Source organism: Capronia epimyces, assembly GCF_000585565.1.
Source record: "Capronia epimyces CBS 606.96 chromosome Unknown aczIQ-supercont1.5, whole genome shotgun sequence".
NCBI lineage: Eukaryota > Fungi > Ascomycota > Eurotiomycetes > Chaetothyriales > Herpotrichiellaceae > Capronia > Capronia epimyces.
In genome coordinates, this window is record NW_006912908.1 from 1,888,150 (window position 1) to 1,909,610 (window position 21,461).

At 54.1% G+C, this 21,461-nt stretch overlaps 9 protein-coding genes across 9 annotated transcripts; 4 read left to right on the forward strand and 5 right to left on the reverse strand.

Annotated features, from left to right (window-relative positions):
- Positions 1-1,029: 1,029 nt before the first annotated feature.
- On the reverse strand, positions 1,030-2,220 carry A1O3_06630 (uncharacterized protein; the record flags this gene model as incomplete). Its single annotated transcript, XM_007736748.1, has 1 exon — positions 1,030-2,220. One exon carries the CDS (start codon positions 2,218-2,220, stop codon positions 1,030-1,032), a length of 1,191 nt encoding a protein of 396 aa, XP_007734938.1.
- A 1,763-nt stretch (positions 2,221-3,983) lies between these two features.
- Positions 3,984-5,302, reverse strand: A1O3_06631 (uncharacterized protein; the record flags this gene model as incomplete). The annotated part of the gene is made up of 3 exons (XM_007736749.1): positions 3,984-4,437; positions 4,495-4,949; positions 5,018-5,302. 3 exons carry the CDS (start codon positions 5,300-5,302, stop codon positions 3,984-3,986), a joined length of 1,194 nt encoding a protein of 397 aa, XP_007734939.1.
- Positions 5,303-5,309: 7 nt separating this feature from the next.
- Positions 5,310-5,522, reverse strand: A1O3_06632 (uncharacterized protein; the record flags this gene model as incomplete). Its single annotated transcript, XM_007736750.1, has 1 exon — positions 5,310-5,522. The coding sequence occupies one exon, from the start codon at positions 5,520-5,522 to the stop codon at positions 5,310-5,312; it is 213 nt and encodes a 70-aa protein (XP_007734940.1).
- A 1,486-nt stretch (positions 5,523-7,008) lies between these two features.
- A1O3_06633 (uncharacterized protein) lies at positions 7,009-7,779 on the forward strand (the record flags this gene model as incomplete). Its single annotated transcript, XM_007736751.1, has 1 exon — positions 7,009-7,779. One exon carries the CDS (start codon positions 7,009-7,011, stop codon positions 7,777-7,779), a length of 771 nt encoding a protein of 256 aa, XP_007734941.1.
- Positions 7,780-8,201: 422 nt separating this feature from the next.
- Positions 8,202-10,718, reverse strand: A1O3_06634 (cell division control protein 45; the record flags this gene model as incomplete). The annotated part of the gene is made up of 1 exon (XM_007736752.1): positions 8,202-10,718. The coding sequence occupies one exon, from the start codon at positions 10,716-10,718 to the stop codon at positions 8,202-8,204; it is 2,517 nt and encodes an 838-aa protein (XP_007734942.1).
- A 707-nt stretch (positions 10,719-11,425) lies between these two features.
- A1O3_06635 (uncharacterized protein) lies at positions 11,426-12,155 on the reverse strand (the record flags this gene model as incomplete). The annotated part of the gene is made up of 3 exons (XM_007736753.1): positions 11,426-11,634; positions 11,703-11,980; positions 12,070-12,155. The coding sequence occupies 3 exons, from the start codon at positions 12,153-12,155 to the stop codon at positions 11,426-11,428; spliced, it is 573 nt and encodes a 190-aa protein (XP_007734943.1).
- Positions 12,156-13,265: 1,110 nt separating this feature from the next.
- On the forward strand, positions 13,266-13,793 carry A1O3_06636 (uncharacterized protein; the record flags this gene model as incomplete). The annotated part of the gene is made up of 1 exon (XM_007736754.1): positions 13,266-13,793. The coding sequence occupies one exon, from the start codon at positions 13,266-13,268 to the stop codon at positions 13,791-13,793; it is 528 nt and encodes a 175-aa protein (XP_007734944.1).
- Positions 13,794-15,186: 1,393 nt separating this feature from the next.
- On the forward strand, positions 15,187-16,260 carry A1O3_06637 (uncharacterized protein; the record flags this gene model as incomplete). The annotated part of the gene is made up of 2 exons (XM_007736755.1): positions 15,187-15,713; positions 15,870-16,260. The coding sequence occupies 2 exons, from the start codon at positions 15,187-15,189 to the stop codon at positions 16,258-16,260; spliced, it is 918 nt and encodes a 305-aa protein (XP_007734945.1).
- A 1,843-nt stretch (positions 16,261-18,103) lies between these two features.
- A1O3_06638 (uncharacterized protein) lies at positions 18,104-21,168 on the forward strand (the record flags this gene model as incomplete). Its single annotated transcript, XM_007736756.1, has 10 exons — positions 18,104-18,250; positions 18,362-18,738; positions 18,928-19,184; positions 19,291-19,671; positions 19,754-19,911; positions 20,014-20,108; positions 20,259-20,392; positions 20,567-20,626; positions 20,780-20,872; positions 21,011-21,168. The coding sequence occupies 10 exons, from the start codon at positions 18,104-18,106 to the stop codon at positions 21,166-21,168; spliced, it is 1,860 nt and encodes a 619-aa protein (XP_007734946.1).
- Positions 21,169-21,461: the final 293 nt, after the last annotated feature.

Genomic DNA, 21,461 nt, shown 5'->3' on the forward strand with positions numbered 1-21,461 from the left:
TGCTCTGCTTTGCTCTGCTTTGCTCTGCTTTGCTCTGCTTTGCTCTGCTTTGCTCTGCTTTGCTCTGCTTTGCTTTGCTGCGAAGTCGTTTCCAGATAGGACCAAAAATGAGCACCTTCACTTACACTTACACTTACACTTACACTTACATACCCAGCCCAGTCCATGAGTATAACCTGCCAGTGTGACTTGCCAGTATAGTACGACTTGCCAGTATGCCGGTATGATATGTTTATGCTATAGGAACGATTACAGGCTAGTCACACAGACACACACGTGGACAGACAGAGAATACCAGTAATATACGTATCTAGTATCTAGTATCTATGTCCTATGTCCTGTCTTCCCCACATGCCTCTACGGCGTCTCTTCGCACGCCCTATGACAGATCCTCGGCCAGTCGCTGGCGAGGGAAAAAGTCACTGACTTGTACGTCTGTCTCGTCTTACACACGTAGACTTTCCGCCTTCCACGACAACGTCATCTTCCTCAAAGTCCGAAGTCAAGACGAAGTCCGAAGTCAGGTCGAAGTCCGAACTCAAGTCGACGGTGACCCATTGAGCAACTTCGTCCAGAGTTGTCGAGCAGGTCATGTCGCCAGGACCTTGAGCGAGCGGCCTGGACACTGACGAGGAAGGCAGCGGAGGACGCGGTTCAAGGATCCAGTTAAACGTGGCAGGGCGTTTATAGAGGTTATAGCCCCTGGTATGTACTCCACTGTGTATTTGTCGGAAGTAGTCTGTGGGCTCGTGTACTCGTCTCCGGTTGATCCGAGGCTCCTAGACTTTAAAGCCCTTCATCTTCGACAGAGAGTGACTTGGAATGGGAGTTGCACGGACACATACAAGCAACCCAATGTGATCTCTGGCGTGTCCGGGGTTTGAAGAGTCCCCAGCGTCCTCGGAAGGAGAGAAGAGCTGGGTTGAGGAGAACATAGAGCCTCCGTACATCCGAGAGTGACAGAGCTTGCACGAAGTGGTGGTGCGGCTTTCACGTCGCCAGCACAAGGCCCGTGTCGAAGAGGATAAGTCACACCAGTTTCGGGGCAAAGTACCACAACGCTGCAAGTCCTGAAAGGACAGTGGCTCCTCCCACCCGGCGAGTCCACTGGGTTGTTTCAGATGTCTTCATTCTCCCCACTGGATTTTGCGTCTCCTTCGTCCACTGATTGGATCCCTTCTTGCTCGCGCTTTCGGTTCTGCGCTGCAAAACGTCCGACATTTCCGTGGCGTTGGATTCTTGCGTGGTAGCGAATGCCTCATACTCGTGGACAAGACGCCTCAGGCCTTCAAGATCGTCTCTCAAGAGCTCCCGGTCTGACCGGTTGCCCTGAATCTCGACGCTCTGAACATTGCCGAAGAAGTCCACCACCCTTCGACTCCGACCGGCTTGCTCTCCTCCAGGAAACAAATCCCACCTGACACCCGGGTTGGAATGGATTTTGTCGACGTCGTAGCTGTCAAAGAGGTCGCCGAGAGTCTTGTCCGAAGTCGGACCGCTGACCTGGGTCTCGAGAAACTCCAGCACGTAGTACGTCCAGCGATCGATCACGGCCACACCGACGTCGTTGTCGGCGTGGTGGGAATATGAGCTCTCGTCCTCCTCCGACGAGCCCGTGGCAATGATTCCCGGAGCGTAGAACTGTCGGTACATCGTGTTGGCCTGGCACGTGTCGATCATGAACAGCATCTCATTATATCTCTTCTTCTCCCTCATCTGTGAAAAGGCGTCGGCGAGGTCCCAACTGGAGATCTCCTCGCTGTCCTGAAACTTGAGAAACTCGCTCCCACCGTGCCCGGTCATGTAGATGAGGATATTGCTTCCCTCGTCCGTCTGCAGTCTCTTGCTGGCTGGCACGCCCTCTTCCCATCGGTCGGTCAACAAGCGAATGAAATTCTCCACCGTCACTTCGTAGCCACGGTAGTCGACCTCGACGTTCTCGCCATACAGGTCCATGCGCCTGTCTGCGTTGGAGTAGACCGTTCCGGAAAACGCGTTTCGCGGGTTGCATGCCATGTCGTCCGGGAGGAGGAGGAGGATCTGGGAGTCAGGAATGCCCAGCCGTTTGACTGTTCGGTACAGGGACAAGGTATTGGCGAGATGGCGGTAATTGAACCAGAAGCGAGACGTCGAAACGAGAACTGCCCAATTCGACGTGTGAGCGGCACACGCGGCCGTCACTATGGACAACAGCGCACATAGGAACGGTGAGAGCCGCATGGCTGGAAGAAGAGCCAACGGGAGGAGTTCGTAGTTCGTAGTCCGTCGTCCGTCTATGCGCTATAGGTGGTTTGACGTTGGGCTGTGCATGATAATGATGAGAGCAGCACGAAGTCCGCACAGAGATCAGAAGAAGATGGGACCTACGCTCCCTAGACCCGGACCGCGTCTTGTAGAGACGACACTGGTGACACCAATGACGGTGATGAGTTGATGAGTTGATGGAATTGGTAAGCGTGGAAAGGAGCGGCGGTATCGGAAAGGAAAAACAATCATCCGATGCCCCTTTCTGCTGCTTGTCACCAGGCACCTAGGTGTTTAACCACCACCACCACCATCACCACCACCACGACGGTATTAAATATTAATTACCTAGGTAGCCTATCTAGCCAGCAAACGGGAAGAGTAGAACCGGGAACTCTCGAATAGGGACACGACAAGACTCCAAGTACGCAATATCTAATCAACTGTCAACGATGTGAGCATGAGGATATTCTATACTCCCTTCAAATACCAGTATACACATGAGGATGAAGATATTCTGTACAAATACCAGTATACACATGAGCACATTTAGTACAATACCAGTACACATACATCGGGTGCGAGGAACCCCTAACCACGTTCTAGACCTTCTTGCTCGCCCTGCTCTGTCGCCTCTGCTCGGTTCTCGCGATCATTCGCTGACATTATCTTTCCCAGCGAAGAGTTCTAATGCTAGTCTACGTATTTCCAGCTGCATCTTAAAGGTTTTTGACCATCCACGCGCGCAGGACCTGCTCAAACGATAGGGAATGCAAATGCAATGCTCAGCGACAATCCGCATCTGCCAGTATACAGATCATGGGTCGAGGTCTTCCCAAGAGCATCATGTGCATCCTCGTAGCGCAGACAAGAGCCGGTTCGGTTGAATGTACATGGTATTGCACAGTTGATCATGGAACCCAGTTGTTGGCTGCAATGCTCGATCTTTGATGACCGCCATGTACATATCTTTTGTTTATCGTCCAATTTGTTCTTGCCAATGTACACAACGGCTATCTCAGGAAAATGCCACAGGCAGCGGATTTGCCATTAATTCTCCTCCCGCTTCTTGGATCCCTCCCGCCTTTTCTTGCGCCTTGCTTCTGGCTGCTCGTTGTGGTGCAGGAATGGACGAATATGTTGGTGGTATTTATCTGTGTGATGACTTCTTGAAGCAGATCGCTGAATCTGTGAGACTGCGAACTCGGTGCAGTGAAATCGCGACTGATCGTTCGACATTCGGCCATTATGGCGGGACTCTGCTGCGCGAGAGTGGTGTCTTGATCTTCAGGCACCAGGGTCCCGAGACCGTGTTACGCGGACAGCGGTGGCGCGATAGGTCGATCCTTTTACTCTGAAGATAGATTCGAAGGAATAGAAGCCGAAGCCGGCGCAAAGGTAGGAAGAGAACGTCGATTGAATTTGGCCGGATCCGCGAGTGAAGTAACTTTCATTCTGGTCCAGATCTCGCCCGTCGAGATGCCTGTCGGACATTGATAGGATGTAACCGGTAAGCTTGGATTTCGACAAGGTTCAAACGTGCCAGTCCCGGCCGCTGACCAGAGGAAACCCCTTTCGACGGTGTATACGTCTATCTCAACGTAAGCACTGGAAAGAGGGAATCCTCCGGCCTGGTGGCGACATCCTCCTTTTTACCAGTGTAAACCCATTAACGACAGCTAGCCAACATGCTAAAGATAGTGGGTATGAGGGCAGGTTCTTGCCACAGGCCCTGAGCCCTAGTAGCGAGCTTGGAAGCCCAAGTGTCGGGGAGCACCTCCTTCGATCGTGATGCTGATCCTGCTCCTCTCTATACCGTCGATCTCCATGGGAGAAGGCGGTTTCACAGGATGGTGGACTTCGAAAACACGAGTTCGAGTGGCGCCGGGTCGGCCTTCGACTATTGATTTGGTGTCAAGTTCGTAGGTGGGTGGAGGCTCACTAGGATCGGATCGGTGGACAACACGTTCGCGTGATTCCCCGTCGAGTCTTTCACTACCTGCCATCGGATCCCGTCGGCGCCTCTTGATGCGCATGTACAGGGCAACAACAAGGGCTCCGCCAAGCACCAATGCACCAATGCCGATGCCGATGCCCGCCCCGGCCGCCGCGCTGAGGCCGCTCGAGTCTTTGCTCGAGGACGCTGTTGGGACCGAGGAAGGCCGTGCGTCGGTCGTGTTGGGGTTCAGAGGGCTGGAGGGTGGACTTAGTGGCTGGGTTGTTTTGCAAGAGTACAGAACGGCGACTCACCTATCGAGAACCTGCAAAACGCCGTTGGACGTGAGATAGTCTCTCGTGGTGATGAGCGAGGAATCAACGTAGAAGTCTCCACTGACATTGGTCATGGTGCTGGAGATTCTATCTAGAGTGGCGATCTTGGTGTTGTTCCGAAAGTTGGACGAGTATATCACCGTGTCGCTTTGGGATATACTGTACTCCAAGATCGAAAGCCGATCGGTGTCGGACAGGCCATCCCAGCCGGTGAACGAGGCGCCGAATTGGGGGTTGTTGGGCGCAAAGATTGAGAGATCGGATAGAGTGTTGATGATGGTCACGGCCGGAGAGGACGGATCGAGCCATCCTCCTTTATCCAACAGAGCGATGAGGTCTGTGAGCCCTGCTTCCGTGATTGTGGCCGGCACCGAGATCGGTATGGTCAAGACCGAGTCCACAATGTGTATCAGACCGCCGGCATAGAGGATGTCCTGTTGCCGTTAGTGTTCTGCTTCCGCGATAGAGCGATCCGGGATCAGGATCATGAGATGTCACCCACAGCCTCCAGTAGGTGCGATACGGCCTTCACTCCCGACACAACGGCAGGCTTGCCACTGTCGGTGGTGATTTCTATCACTTGGCCCCCCGTGACGTTGGCGTAGCTCGCATTGTTCAACAACGTATGCGCAAACAGAGGCTGTAGACCAAACGTAGCCGATGGATGCGTGCCATTTGCGAGGTGATATTGCAGCAACGCCCGAACAGCGCCGTCGTCCGATGTTATGTTTGGGTTGTTCGTGACGAACGCGGCAATAGCTTGGTCGTTCGGGGCAAGCACTGTCATTGTATTGTTAGTGGTCATTGTGCACGCGCCCATGGCAAGGTTGTGTACCGCTGAAAGTCCCCTGGTTCAAAATGTCCACCAGGTCGTCATATTGCTCCAGAAAACCGATGAAGCTGGCAATGCCACGCTGTTGCCTCAAGATGGTGAGGATATCTTGGTCAGCAGCGAGACAGCAAGCCGCGACGGTCAGGACAACACCAGCTATCCTCCAGTATGACATGGTGAATGTTGGCAGCGCACTGACAGCTCGCGCAACAACATCCTACGACAGAAGGAAAACATTAAGAGGTGAGCTCGAATCAGGGGACGTGAGCTGGGTTATCTGTTAGGGCACAAGGTAGTAGCGTAGAACCTTCTCAGGAACGATACTGAAATGTGTTTTTTCACCTCGCTGGTGAGACGCGTTTTTCAGGGGACCGTCTTGATTTCCAGGGCGGGAGGCCTTATGGTCGCGGGTGCATGCATGGTGTCGGGGTCCAAACATGGGTTGGCGTTCTCGCTAACAAAGGTAGAGGGGGTTTAGGTTCAGGGTGTCGGTATGTCGGTATGCTATAGTATGCCCCTTAGCCTTGCGTATGCCGCGTGGGACTGCAGTCCAGCAGGCAGGTATATGAAGAATGATGGGCCGAGCAGATCCAGAGAGCAGAGCAACCGTGGCATGGTGACAATTGGCCGTGTTAATAATGTTCAGACGGCGTTGACGCATATTGATCGAGAGAGATTTTTCATTGTGACGACGACCTCCAACCAACAGCTCCAACAGCGCCACGGTTTGGTCACAATTTAGCTGTGTTTCATGGAGATATTGAGTGTTGATTATGGGAGGCGCCAAACCATAAAAGGCGCTGGAATTCTACCAATTTGGGGGATTAGGAGGGTGGCGCTTTGGGGGCCTGATCCTAAGAAGAGCTGAACCCTAAGTCGAAGGGTCGAAGGGAGTCTTTGTGGCCAACATGGCCGTGCAAGAGCGAGCTGGACCAGTAGTAGTAGCAGCAGCAGTAGTAGTGATAGTCGCCATCGAGGACTGCCCAGTCTTTAAGGATGTGGTTTAGATGAGGTACATACCATCTAGCAACCACGCCAAAGAGCGGAGTAGTGTACCAGTGAAATGAGGTCGGCAGACTTCGAAGGGGCCGAAAATGGAGAAAAGAGCCAGCGCCCAGTCTAAACGAAGGAAGCGTGCGTCTTGTCTCTACACATTTCTGTCCTTGGTGTCCGATGGCGCATCTTCAAACAAGATATATATGCAGGATATAGGATATGCAGGCTGGAGATGGAGGACGGAGGACGGAGGACATACCCTTTTCGGGTCTATCGCCTTCCTGGAGCCTACTCTATTTAAACCACAGCACCTCTCCAATCTACCCAACGCTAGGTAGTACGTACATACATTACCATGATCTTCTGATAGAGATAGACGACTAACAGGGGGAGAAACGGAGAGAGAGAGAGAGAGAGATTCAGCCTTATTGTGGACTCGGAACACGAATACTGCCCCTCTTCCTCTTCCTCTTCCTCTTCCTCTTCCTCTTCCTCTTCCTCTTCTCCCTCGCTCTGATCCTCAAACAACATACTGTAATCACCACAGTATCACCATCCTCAAGCGCACGCGCCGGAGTCCAACAAACAGACACTGGAGAACACAATCCGCACTGCGACCGATGCCGATGCCGATGCCCGATGCCGATGCCCGATGCCGTTACCCCATGCCGTTCACGACCATCCTGCCCGTCGTCTTCTCCTGCTTTGGCCTTTGCTTCCTTGTGCTGCTCTACGTCATCTACAAGCCCCCCTCATGGCTGATCGACCAGCTCCAACGTCGCTGGCCTGATGTCCTCTTCCAGGTCTCGACCACTAGCAGACAGAAGATGGTGGCGCTGACGATTGACGACGGCCCATCCGCGTCGACGGCCGAGATCCAAGCCATCCTCGACGGCCACGGCGCCAAAGCCACTTTCTTCCTCATCGGCTCTCACATGCCGGGCCGTGAAGAGACGTTGCGGGAGCTGGTTCGCAGCGGACACGAACTGGCCAACCACGCGATGCGCGATGAACCGTCTCGCGCCCTCCCGGCCGCCGAATTGAGTGGCCAGATCCGCCGGGTCGATACACAGCTCCAAGAGATCTACGATTCCAACCGGGCCGGGAGCGGGAGCCGGCTCCAGCAGCCTAGTAGTAGATCCAGATCCAGATACTTCCGCCCCGGTAGCGGCTTCTTCAGCACGTCGATGCGGAAAGTCGTGGCCGACTCCGGTGGCCGCATCGTGCTGGGCAGCATCTACCCGCACGACGCCCAGATTCCCTTCTGGAAGCTCAATGCCCGCCATATCCTCAGCATGCTGAGACCCGGCGCTATCATCGTCTGCCATGACAGGAGCTGGACCGCCCCGATGCTGAGAGCGGTACTGCCTGAGCTGAGGACAAGAGGCTACCACGTCGTCACTGTGACGGAGCTGCTCAACGCTACTGATGGCTGACATCCAAAGTAGAAGTCCTGATTTTGTATGATCTTAATCGAGTGCGAGACGCAACGCAATGCAACAAGCTAGCCTTGACGCCGTCTTTTCCAGAGAGAATTCCAATGGAAGCGTCGCTGAAGAATGCCAAATGCCAATGCCCATGCCCATGCCAATGTGTGTTCAAGCTGCCCTGCAACCGACGGACCCGACCAGTACATCCAATTGCAATCAGATCATGCATTCATTCATCTTCACTCGTCCACTCTCGCTCATACCAGCCACGCTATAATTCTTTTCCTTCCGGACACGAAGCTGCACCCTCGCTTTCGACCCGGACCGCAGCAGAGAACCATACAATAGATCGGAATGAGATCTGTACAGTCATGAGGGCTGCTCTTTCCATCCAGATCAATACTGCCGCTCGACAAGTCATAAATACATCAACGCCCGACGACAGCCTTCAGACTCAACCCCTCAAGGAATCCACCCAGGTCTTCTTTCTTGACCTCGACGATGCAATGATCGAAACTGTCAATCTTGACCCGAGCATTCGTTTCTTCCACCACTTCTTGAAAGGCGATCCCAAACCGGTTATGGCCATAGCCGCGCTTGCGCTTCTTCGCCAACTCAGCTTCATCTTCTTCATCGGACGACGAGTCGGAATCTGCTTCGGACTCGGACTCGGTGTCGTCCTCCAAGTCACTATCGTCGCCGTTGAGTTCCCTCTGAGCTGCTCTTGCTGCCTTCTTTTCGTCGCGGATCTTGCGTTTCTGCGCTCGGTCGGCTTCTTTTTTGGCTTTGCGCTCCGCCTTCTCTTTCCGGGCCTCGAGGTCTTCTCCGCTGCCAATGCCTCCGCCCGTGCCGACAACCATGTAGGTGCCTCGAGCCTCGTCGAGGGCAGCAAGCACAAGTGGCGTGGCACTATCCGGGCCTTTTTTCTCGCGTTCATTCACTGCAACTGCTTCACCAACCCAAAGAGCAAGTTTGACCAGAGCGCCCGGGCTGTTCGCGAATAAGGCCAAATCGGGCCCGTCTTTGACGACACCCATGCGGAACGCACGCAGGTGTCGGATTTGATGCTTGACGAGTAGAGAGGAGCCTGCCCGGAGGATGGAGCGTAGTAGGTGCTGGGCAGCGGGGATTGAGGCAAGGAGGTGGTTAGGATGATTCGGTGCAAGGGCGTCGTAGGCGGCAAAGAATCGTGGAAGGAGTGCTTCAGAGCGGTCTAGAACTTCCTCGGTGGCAGCGATAGCTTGGGATGAGCCGTTGTAGGTTGCAGATGCACCAGTCGTGCCCGAGACCTGGGATGGACCGACGTCGAGTATGGCGGCAAGTATGACTCCCACATCGACGGCGGACAACTGTGCTTTCCAGCCCCAAGAGCGAATGAAGCCCCATCCTTCTTGTTCGTATGTAGCTCGGCCCGATCCGGAAGGGATGAGGTCGTTAAGACCGTACACTGCTGCATATTTCAAGAGACGTTCTCGGAGTGTCTTCTTCAGATCCATGTCCATATGTGTATACGTCTGCTTACATTGACTTAGGGAAACGCCCATTTTTGCAAGCAGTTTGTGCAGTCGCTTGATTCCCGATTCGTTCCATACGTGTAATCGTGATGCAAGATATGGGGAGTGCAACATACTATCGTATAGGGACCAATGTCTCAGTAGGAGGAACCGCGGATCGGGCGAGAGCCGAATCGAGGTGTCACTGGGCGAACTTGTAGCACCAGCGCCAGGAGATATTGAGGGGGATTGATCGGCAGGAGGAGGATTTAGCCGCCTCACTTCGTCACGCAAGAGTGCGTAGGTTTGAGAGGAGCGCGTTGATCGCCACGATTTATGATGCTCATGCGGAAGAGCGGGCGTTGTCGTGGACGTCCCGAGGCCTGTTGACGTGTGACCAGAGAGCTCCAGGGAGGTGGTGCCGATAATGGCCAACCAAAGAATGTCATTGTCTTCGCGGCCCAAGTCTGCCGCCAGAGAATATGCCAGTGTCGAGACCGGCTCTGAATAGGAAGTACCCAGATTCCTGTATTCCTCCAGCACGAGTTCGTGCCTGTGTCGTAACTTTCGCAACCGTTTTCGGAGTTGCTTTGCTGGCGGAGGCCCTCCGGGCTGCTCTTTGGACATGGGTGAAGTCGGCTGAGAGGAGGATGGAGTCTTACTTCTCGGCGTAGAAGCGATGGATGATCCCGAATTGCTCCTCCGCCTTTGGCGAGGTCTCTCCTCGTCCTCATTCCCATCACTTTCATCGTCCTCATTTTCTCTATCAGACCAGGATTTTCGCTTCCTCGACGAGGACGTGTCCTGGCTGTCTTCCTCTTCGTCGTCTTCCTCATCACTGTCGTTCTCTTCGATCTCAGGCATTTCTACCAACTCGTAGTACGCGTGTCTTTCGGCGTCGAGCTCACTCATGATATCGCCGTCATCAAAGACTATGACACCGCCTTTGCCAGACTTGTAGGACTTCTGGATGCATCCTTTGTCGACCCCGGGGTGTCTGTGCCTCGTGTTCACGTCGACCTCCCCGAGAGGAGATTCTGTTGGCTGACCGCCAAAGACGTTGGACAGGTTCCAGGGTCTTCTGGCGTCCAGAACCCATACCTCGACACCACACATCGACTCAGGAGAGTCTTCATCTTCTAAGCCTAAAATGGCACCAAGATCAACCAGAGCACCGACCCCGAGACAGATGACGACACCTCCGCCACCGCCTTCTGTGGTTTTCATGGGTCGGACCAGCTCTTCGCCGGCCTTGGAGAGGTCTGCATAGCCAGAGACCGGTTGAATCTTGTGGGGAATGTAGTCGCGTTTGAGAAGTGACGTGAGGATGCGACAGGCACATAAAGAGTCTGGTTCGAGGGCGACCAGCAGGAGAACGGGAGGTGACAGAGGATGATGCGAGCGGACGAGGTTGGTGTAGAGGTGTGAAATCAATGGCCGAGGGAGGTACATGGTCTGATAGAAGTGGCCGACACGACTGGCGACTGCTGCGCTGTTGTGTTGGTGTGCATCGCGTGGAAGGACTAGCAAAGCATGGCGAGAGCAGAAACGGGTCGACAAGCTCGGAATCAATAGCGGGAATGGGCTTGTGACAACATCGTGGGATTTGAATTTGGTGCAGTCAACACAGGCTTTCCGAGTGTGTGGTTGAGATGAGGTCTGAAGAACGCAGCCGCGCTGGATTGAAGAAGCCGCCGTACTCGGGTCTCGCGTTTGCACTGCAAGACGCGTCGTGGCGGTCGGCCAATCACACGGCTTCCCCACCCGGATTACGCCTACGTCACTGTCACTGTCACTGTCTGCGATCCAGACCGACTGTCCCAGGCCCAGGGGAAGCTCGAAAAGATAGTCGATCGAAGTGTCTTGAGAGATTAGTCCTTGCTTGGTGGCCTCTATATTATGGGGATGCCTTTTGAGCTAGATACCAATCTCCTCTGAGATCCTCTGAAGCCCCAGGGTGCTACGCCCTCGATGTCAGTGGGACGCTCTGCGAATATGACCTCTGGGGTTGATGGAAAGAAAGTATCCAACATTGACTGGACTGTATATGAAATGTCCTGCAATGAAAAGTACACAGGCGTCGTGTACACATCGTTATACTATGGCGTGGAGAAGCGAAGCATTTCAATGCAAGGGCAAGATCATCATGATGCACAGCACTATGACGAGGAAGATGAAACTCCTGCCACCTTGTCTTTGCCGTCCTGTGCCAATCCACCAGCAGACTTCGCGGTATCATGAACCGTTTCCTTTGCAGCAGCGTTCGCATCTTTGCTGTGTTCCTCAACGGTGCCCTTCAACTCGGACGTGATCTCTTCCGAGTCGTGCGCAGCATCCTGCAATCTCTCTTTGTGGGCTTCGATGGCATCTGCATGATACGGGTTTAGTATGTGTGCTCGGTGCCAACAAGAGTCTGCTTGAGAAGGCGATTCTCACCTTCACTTCCTTTGTTTCCCGTGAACATGCCGCCTATTTTGCCGGCACCGGCACCAAGAGCACCTCCTGCGAATTGTACAGTGCTTCCAACGCCGTCGCCTACACCTTGGACCGTGCCAGTCAGGCCTTCACTGAGTGCTCCAACCGTGTTTCCGAGGGTGTCAACCACTCCTTTGACTCCGCCACCGACGGTGCCTCCGAGGGCAGTTACCGCGCTTTGGGTATTGGATGAGATTCCTTGAGCTTCGCCCTGAGGCACTTTGCCGGCAATTGCAGCTCTACAATCCCGTCAGCTTTTGTGGGACATGGGACGTGGGACTTGGGACATGGGAGTTGCGGGCCAACAGCGGTCTACTGCCTCACTTACTTGGTTTGTTCCCCAAGCTTGTCGCCGGTGGGATTGCCTGGAAACAGGTCAAGATCAACCACTCTGTTCTCTGCTACTTTGACCATTGTGAGTTACCGGGTTAGCAGTCAGTCAGTCTCTTAATATGTGTCGAAAGTCAGTCGCAGAAAGCGGGGGAGCGTTCTTCAACGCCGACATGTTGGAATCAGCCACAGCCACAGGCACTTGTGACGTAAGGGAAAGTTTCATGTGCTTTCATGACACCCGGCGACAAGAGATGCTCTGGTTCCAAGGAACCTTGGGCCGGGTGGCCGTTGGGTTGGTTGGACAGAGCAGGGATCAGTGGTTGGTAGGTACGGATATGTTGGCAGCGAAACACAAGTACGGAGTTACTGTTCGTTAGGTAGGTTAGGTGGTAGGTAGGAGTGATGACTGCGTCACGTGGGCTGGGCGCCTACCCAGGGCAGGGCCTCCCCTAGTCCTACGCCTAAGGCCACGCCGGTTTTAATGAAGAACCTCCTTAAGAGCGCCTAAGAGCGCCTAAGCCCCGCCTATGTATTTGTATCCGTAGACAGTGTCGCTGGTTGAGTACTCCGTACTCCGTCAATTATACTACCTGGGCTGCTGCACATTCTGGATGAAAGGAATAAAGCAATAGCACGAGTGCTAGTAGTATTAACATCGAGGTCTCTGCAGAGTAAGATTTCTCTGCCGCCGCCAATGGCCGCCTACTCTAGACCTCACTTGCGCTTTAACGGTGCTACCTACTAGCTACTAGCTGGTGGCTGATATCTCTCGATCTCTCAATCTGTGTCTCCTATTCCTGAATCCCTGGTCGTCGACAGGTCCAACACCTAAGCCTTCAGCTTCAGCTGCACAAAAACGTGGCAAAGACGACCTTGGTTGCACTCAGCTGGACCGAGACCAATGACGCGTAACAGACCATGAGTTCGGACGAGGTTCGGCGTTCTAAAGCGCTCATCAGCACGGGCGATTCCGACACAGACACTCTGGTGCAAAGGCAAAAGTAACCCCCGTACCCGTGTGTACCATCCGGACACGCCGGACGTCATTACTGTCTGCCAGATGGACACCGACCGAGTATATAAGATATACACAGGTCCTCCCTGGCTTCTAGAATCGTTCCCGCTTGGATCACCAATTTTTCAGTTGCATCTTCCATCTTCCAGGGTATCCGTCCAATCGTCGAAAACACCATGTCGGTGTCTCCAACACGAGAGTCGATCATGCCGCAGTTCGACAAGGACTTGCGGGACTTACATCTACTCTACGACTACGACGCGCAGAATCCGCAAACCGGCGCACCGGAAAAATGGCGATACGAGATGTGGTTCTTCTCCCACGATCGTATTGTTTACGCCATCCACGGAGGTCCGATGGCCGGTCGGAAGAACTACCAGACGGCGACATATCAATGCATTCGGCCTGGAGAACTATGGCAGTGCAATTGGCTGGAGGAGACGGGCACGATCTGCTCCCTTGTGTATGATCTGAAGTTGAATAAGATCACCACGCTGTTGGGCTTTAGTATCGGCCACTGGGCGAATGCCGACCTCGCCCACGGCGACAAGAGGAACCCGCAGGATTATGAGAGGTGGAGGGGTCTAGCCAAGCAGGGCACTCAGATCGACCGATACCTCCTCAGCGAGCAGGCCGATATCCTCGAAACGTTCCATGGGAAGGGCGACTTGGAGCCGATCGAAGAAAGCTGGCCGACGTTCTGAGAGTGCGAACGCTGCGCACCCGACCAGGTGCTACCGAATCCACCGACCTGGGTGGCTGGTGGATAGATTTCCAGTTCAGAGACGTTGACCCCTGACTGATGATCGAAACATTAAACATTATCATTATCCATAGCAAAGAGATCTACGGGTCAAGGTCAATCAAGGCGTACGGCAGTCTCTAGGTTCCAGCTTCAAGGCTTCAGGCAGTCTCTAGGTTCCAGCTTCAAGGCTTCAGGCAGTCTCTAGGTTCCAACTTCAAGGCTTCAGGCAGTCTCTAGGTTCCAGCTTCATTGTCATCATCTCCCTCAGGTCGCGATCGCGGTCGCGGTCGCAGGATATCACTCTACGAAGTCAAGATCTTACCTGGACGAACGTGTCTCATTGGTTTGCTTCATCATGGCACTGCAACTGTAACTGCAACCTCAACCTCAACCTCGGCCTCGGCCTCAATCTCAACCGCAACAGCAACTGAAAAAAGAAAACCGCTGCAGATTTGCAAAAGCACTACTCAGCAACGCCCGAATAGCAGACTTCTACAGCACGCCGGATGTAGCTGTCGTCGATAGGAACAGTTACAGTTGGCTCCGCAATCACGCTCGGCAGATAGGCTCGGACATACTGTATGTACTACTAGTAACTATATACGGAGTCCACGATCACGATCACGATCACAATCAGGTTGTATCGGGTAGCCGAGGCTCATCTGCGTTCTTCGATGTCAATGTCAATGTCAATGCCAACGTCAATTCTAATTCTTCGGCGAGGATGAGGATGAGCATGAACGATTGCGAGGGCTTTTCGCTCTAATGGATGTCTATGTCACAGGAGCTTAGTAGAAAGGCGACGTATAGAAGTACTCGGTACTCGTGCTGATGGCTTGCTACCGCTTCTGTATCTGTATCTGTCTCTGGGTCTGGATCTGGATCTGGATCTGGTTCCGTTTGGTCTTGCTAGATATACGTACGTACGTACCTGAACTTGTCTGTCCCGGGCCGGTTCCGGATGTGGCCTGTCTGGGGGTTTCTCCTTCTCCTTCTTCCCCGGGCGGAAAATGCAGTACTCCGTACACTGCTTACACTAGGTACAAACTTCGTACTGGTACGCGCGCCCACCCAGAACGACGGGCCGGGATATGGCATGACTTGCAAACCTGGGGTAAGGGGGTGGATTGACTACCTATCCAAGTCAAGACAAGACATATATTGGAGGGATGTTGCGTTCTTCGATGAACTGAACTGAACTGAACTGAATCCAGACAATCAATCAATTGCTTTTTATTGATTTTCTAATCTTCTTAACCCCCAACACTCGAACCCTGACCCCAACCCCCCACTATTACATAGTATACCTTATACCTTGTACAGCAGCACAGCTCATCAACCGACAGACCGCCATGCCCCTGACCACGCATCACCACGTCGCGTCGGAAAAGGGTCTCTCGTCGGTGAGCAGCCTCATTGTCGGGTCGAAACAGTGTGTGCTCATCGACCCGCCGTTCCTCATCCAAGATGCCGAGTCGGTTGTCTCGTTCATCCGATCTCACACTGCCCATCCGCTGGTGGCGGTCTTCGTGACTCACCACCACCCGGACCACTACTTCTCGGCCAACCCGATTCTGGACGCCTACCCGTCGGCCAGGCTGTACGCTGCACCGTACGTGCGGGCCGGTATCGACCGAGAATATGACGAGAAGGTCTCGTACTGGCCGACAGTGTTTGGAAAGGAGAGTGTGCCCGTCAGCCCGAAGAAGCCCGAGCCGTACCCATACAGTTTCTTTGTGCTGGAGGGCGACGAGAAGAGCCCCGTGTGCTTGCTGGGACCCGTCCAGGGAGACAGCGTGGACCACACTTTGTTTTGGCTGCCGACGGAGCGCACCGTCATCACGGGCGATGCAGTTTATGCAAGGAGCACTCACGCTTGGTAGGTGGATTCAGTCGTTGCATTCTCTTCCATATTCTTCCCTTTTATTTTCCAAGTCACATTCATTGCCAGACCCGGCTATTCGTACAGAGCCTGGGTCTGGATCTAGGTCTGATCGAACTGAATTGACGTACCTGGATGGGTGGGGAACTGCAGGGTCGAGGAAATCGAAACCCCCGACATCCTCCACGCGTGGTATCTTACGCTCGATCTGATCGAAGCCCTGCAGCCAACCAAGATCATCGCCGGCCATCTCGAGTCGGGTTGGGAGCTGGATGCCAAAGCCGATCTAGCATATATGCGCAGCTATCTCGACCTCTTTAGCCAGAAGATCACCTACGCGCCCAAGAAGGCGACGGTGGAGGAGCTGTACGCCACGTTCAAGAATGCCTTTCCGCAGTGCGACAAGAATCTGGATTTCTTCTTGGGCCACTTGAGTAATCAGTTTGGGGAGGGCGGGCAGGTCTGGGAGGAGAATCGGCATCATGCGGTGGATCAGAGGAAGAGGGAGCAATTGGAGGGCTTTTGGTTTGGGCTGGGTAAATAGGCAGGAGGGGTCAGTATGGATATCAGATACCAGATACCTGGCACCTATGGTAGATGCCTGGTCTCTGCTTACAGTGTACTGTTGGACTGTTGGACTGTTGTACCACTTGCTGTGCCATGGGCCCACCGAACGATGCTCGCGTGCTCTTCAGCAGCTGGTGAGAGAATGGAATACTCCGTAGAACATGGCGTTGTCTCTTCATATTTCCCATCAAACACGGCATTTGTCAGGGAATCCGGGGGTATCTCTACTCTGTGGAGCGGAAACCCCCTAGTTCGGTGGCACCCGTGGGAAGCTTCTGTACGTATAAATATTGTGGTATTAGAGGGAAAGATCTCTCTTCTCATCAATCAGTCGAGGAAGAGTGAGACCGCGACGTGGGAGAACGGAGAATGGAGCACAGAGGATTGGTGAGGAGAGGGATCAACTGTCCACGTGAAGCCAAACGCGAGAATGTGTCAAGTTCAATCTCCGGCCTGATGCGATCATCGATCACCAGACACGAGGATGAGGATCAGGACGAGGATCAGGATCAGGATGAAGATGACGTGATACTCGTTGTCATTGGGCGAAGTGCCTTGGCTGCCTTGGCGCCTTGGGACCTGTACTCCGTAGTCCTCCATAGGGCGGCGTCGCCCAGGCTCAGTCCTGAGTTCTGACTGGTAGGTGACTGGGCCTTCATTACACCGAATAGTGACGCCGCCCTGTCGCCCGGTGTCCACACTCGGCTCCTTTGGGCCGAGCAGGTGGAGCACGTGACTCTTCCCCCTGTGGGGGCGGCAGGGGGGTGTGGGGGACGTGGCGGTCTAGCGACTTAGCCTTGTATACTAATGTATATGAGTCGAGATAAATACGACGTTGGGTCCGCCTCCCCCGGCGATCCATACTCCAGACGGCTATGATTAACTCGGCTAGCGAATACAGACCACGTCGATCAGCTTATATCACTCTCTAGAGTCTACGGAGTTATACTAGGAATTCTTACTACCTATGAGGTGCCAGCCACCTGCCGGGTGCCTTATGCGCACTCAGCCTTCACATGCGTTCGCGTCATCACTGATCACTGTCATGTTTCAAACACACAAGGGCGACACCCCCTTGTGCTAGCTCGACAGTGAACGCCTGAACACTGAACAGCACTCCATGATCCCTGATCCCTGGTCCTGGTTCCTGGGCAGTGGCGGATACCGTACCGTGTCGTGTACACCAGCGTTATCTGCGAATATGACTGGACTTGCGGCTATGACGGCGAACAATGGTGGACGAACGCTGAAGGTGAAGGTGAAGGTGACCATCGGCTCAGTGGCGATGGAGGCGTTTATGCAGATCTCGCATTGTACTCCGTACAGACAGTCCGGACTCCAGAGTACACAATCTTTGATCCATCAGCATGGCCGGTTCTAATTCGGCGGAGCCCCATGCTTCTTGGTTACATTTGACGGTGGAGTGTGCTTCCTCGCAGCGCGTGATGGTACCACCTACCACCTACCACCGTGCGGACACTCCGTACTGTTTGGTGTACGGATACACTGCGCGCCCGCGACCAGAGTCTTTCCCACAATCGCGCCCCCCACAGCCTGGGCAAAGCGCGGAGTACCCAGACCTAGTAAGTACAGACGATCCGTATGTCCATATAACTACGGTACATAGGGATGCGGAGCCCCGGCCGATTGAAAAAGAAGGTACTCCGTACTCTGCCCTCTGCCATCCATTTCCCCTTTGCTACCCGACTTCCGTCGCGTTTTGAGTCTAAGATCAAGATCTTCGGGATTTGCCTGCCATTTGGTTGTTTTTGGAAAGTAATAACCAGACAGCATTGGGAACAACTCACCTCTCCACCAACATGGCCGAAAAGGAATCCCCAGACTTTGGCAACGTGGACGTGGCTCACGACGAGAAGGGCGCGGCTCAGTCTCAGAAGCCCGACCTGGGCGCCGCATCCGGGCGGCGCCATTCGACCGCTCTCAACATTGTCGAGAATCCGCTGAGGGTGAGTGAGGCTTGCAACGAATATCCTGTCCTTGGCCCTCTGCCGTGGTTATGATCCCATATCACTCTTGAGCATTGATGCTGACCGGGCCGTCTTCCCTTTGTCCCACAGCGCTGCACAGCGGAGCAGACGGTCAACGATGCGCGGGTTTTTGCCGAGGAACACGGTCTGGCCGAGCACGCCGCTCTGTTTGGACGCGCCGCTCTGGTGGCGCGTGATTCAGCACGGTTCGAGATGGTGACGGAACTCGACGAGGAAGAGCGCACCGCGCTGGCGTACGAGAGGGACCACAAATGGCACGGCCCAGCCATGCTGTGGTATTCCATCTCCCTGTGTGCCGTCGGAGCCGCCACGCAAGGCTGGGATCAGACCGGATCCAACGGCGCCAATTTGTCGTTCCCTCAAGAGTTCGGTCTGATTCATACCGGCAGAGATGAGTGGGTTGTTGGAATCATCAATGCCATCATCTTCTTGACCGCCGGTCTCATGTGAGTACTTACCTGACAGTAGCCACGATATATCACACACAGCATGCCATTCATTGCCCAGCAGTACCATTGCCATTGCCCCCGGCGGTGTGGTGCCTCTACCCTCTACCCTCTACCCGTTAATTCTACTACCTACTACCAAAACTGGCGTGATTGTGAGAGTAGTTGACTGACTCACCTGATGTACAGTGGTGCTTGGATCGTGGATCCCCTCAACCACTACCTGGGGCGTAGAGGCGAGATCTTTCTCACTGCTTGCTGTCTCACCGCGACACCGATTGGATCCGGGTTCGCCAAATCGTGGGAAGGACTGTTTGCCGCCCGGTTTGTCATGGGCATTGGCATCGGCGCGAAGAACGCCACCGTGCCCATCTACTCAGCCGAGATGGCACCCGCTCGAATTCGAGGTGCCCTGGTCATGTTCTGGCAACTTTGGGTCGTGGCCGGTGAGAACCCTCTGCCCAGCCCAACCCAGTCCAACCGTCCAAATCCCCCTCTCGCTCGCTTCCCGTTGAATTTTTTACTGATTTGCCTCCTTGTTGTTTCTCGCAGGTATCTTCTTGGGATTCTGCGCCAACGTCATTGTCAAAGACACCGGCGACATCTCCTGGCGGCTGCAGCTCGGCTCGGCCTTCATTCCCTCCTTCATCCTCATGATCGGCATTTTCTTCTGCCCCGAGTCGCCCCGCTGGCTCATGAAGCACGGCAAGTACGCGCAGGGATTCCGATCCATGACGCGCCTGCGAGCCCACCCCATCATCGCCGCCCGGGACTACTACTACTCGTGGGTCATCTACCAGGAGGAGCTGCGCGAGACTCGTGGCGCCGGCTATTTCTCCCGTCTGCGGGACTGTTTCACCGTGCCCCGGATCCGGCGAGCAAACTACGGGGCCTCGACCGTCATGATCGCTCAGCAAATGTGCGGTATCAACAGTAAGTCCAATTGTGTGGTCTGGCCTGCTGTGGTCAAATCAGTCCTCACCTTCTCCCTCTCTGACGCTGTATGTCGCTCCAGTCATCTCGTTCTACAGCTCGACCATCTTCGAAAATGTCGGCTACACCGCCCCGCAGGCCTTGTACGCCTCTCTGGGCTACGGCGCCATCCAGGTCATCTCGACCATCCCAACCCTATTCCTCATTGACACCAAAGGCCGGAGAACCTTGACGTTGATTGTAAGTGTCGTGTGGCTTGCTCCCTCCTTCCCTGCCCATGCGAAACTATATGTGTATATGTATAGGCTTTTCTGAAACTGCACATAACTAACTCGGATTTAGACCTTCCCTCTCATGTGCATCTTCCTTCTGGCCGGTGGTCTCTCTCTTCTCAAAACCGAAGGTAGCCGTGGCGAACGGATCGGTCCGGTTGTCTTGTAAGTCATGCCCTGCCATTGCCACAGTCAAGAAACCAATCCAACACAACCATCGACTCTTTCTCGCTCAAACGAGACAACCAACATGACATCTCGTCTAGTCTTGGACTGATCAATTTCGATTTCGATTCTAATTCCCGCTTTTTTTAGATTCGTCTACCTCTTTACCATCTGCTATTCGTTGGGCGAAGGCCCCGTCGCTTTCCAATACTCGGCCGAAGTCTTCCCCACCATCCAGCGTGAGCAAGGAATGGCCTGGGCCGTCTGCATCAACAACACTTTCGGTAAGTACCAGCACCAGCACCAGCACCAGCACCAGCACCAGCACCAGCCTCTGCATGTTCTGCAGACCACCATTCCATTCCATTCCATAACCCTAACCCTAACCCATTCCATTTCAATCCGCCTGAGATGGATATCGATGATCTGTTGCTGACAAACTCCGTCTTCTCTACTAGCCGGTATCCTCAGTTTGACCTTCCCTCGCATGAACACCGTCATGACGCCAACAGGAGCATGTAAGTCACTTGGCGACGCCTTGCTGTTGTCTGTCGTAGCTGCTGCACTGCACTGCACTGCATTGCCTTCTTCCGGCGTGCAGTTCGGGCAGTTCGTGCAGTTCGTGCGATTCCAATTCGTGTCCATTCGCTGACTGTTTTGCGATGCTCTAGTCGGCTTCTATGCCGGTCTCAACCTGCTCGCCTGGTTCATGATCTTCTGTTTCGTCCGAGAGACCAAGCAGCTCACTCTGGAAGAGTTGGATCGTAAGTGCCAGGCCTGCCAAACGGGGACCTTGATCCCAACTTTCTTCTTCTTGTTTGTTCTTGTTTTTGGTGGCCCCCCAGTGCTGACCATATATCTTGTTTTTGGTGGCACGCTGACCATGTATCGTTTTCTCACAGAGGTCTTCTCCGTCCCCACCAAGAGTTTCATCTCGCATGAGTTGAAGGTGTGGCTCCCATACTTCATCAAGCGACATATCTTCCGCCAGGACATTCCTAAGCCGCCACCCATCATCGAGAAGGCCGACAGGTCCCAGGAGACTCTTCTCGAAGCGTAGATTGAGACGAGACGAGACGCCTACGGGTCCCTGAGGTTCGAAGCCTGAACCAGCTCGGCTCGGCTGAGCTCAGCTCGGCACGGCTCGACTTTTCAAGATTCAATGTCCGCGCTCGCTTTTCTCACGCCATTTCCTAGTTCGTGTCTTGGGTAGACGGCCTCAGTCACAGTCACAGTCACAGTCAAAACCACAGTCACAGTCATTACCGGGATACCAGGATCAGAGACAGGAAACGTCGAGCCTGACCTGACCTGTGCGGATACAGTGTCGGACTCAGATTTGGATTTAGATTC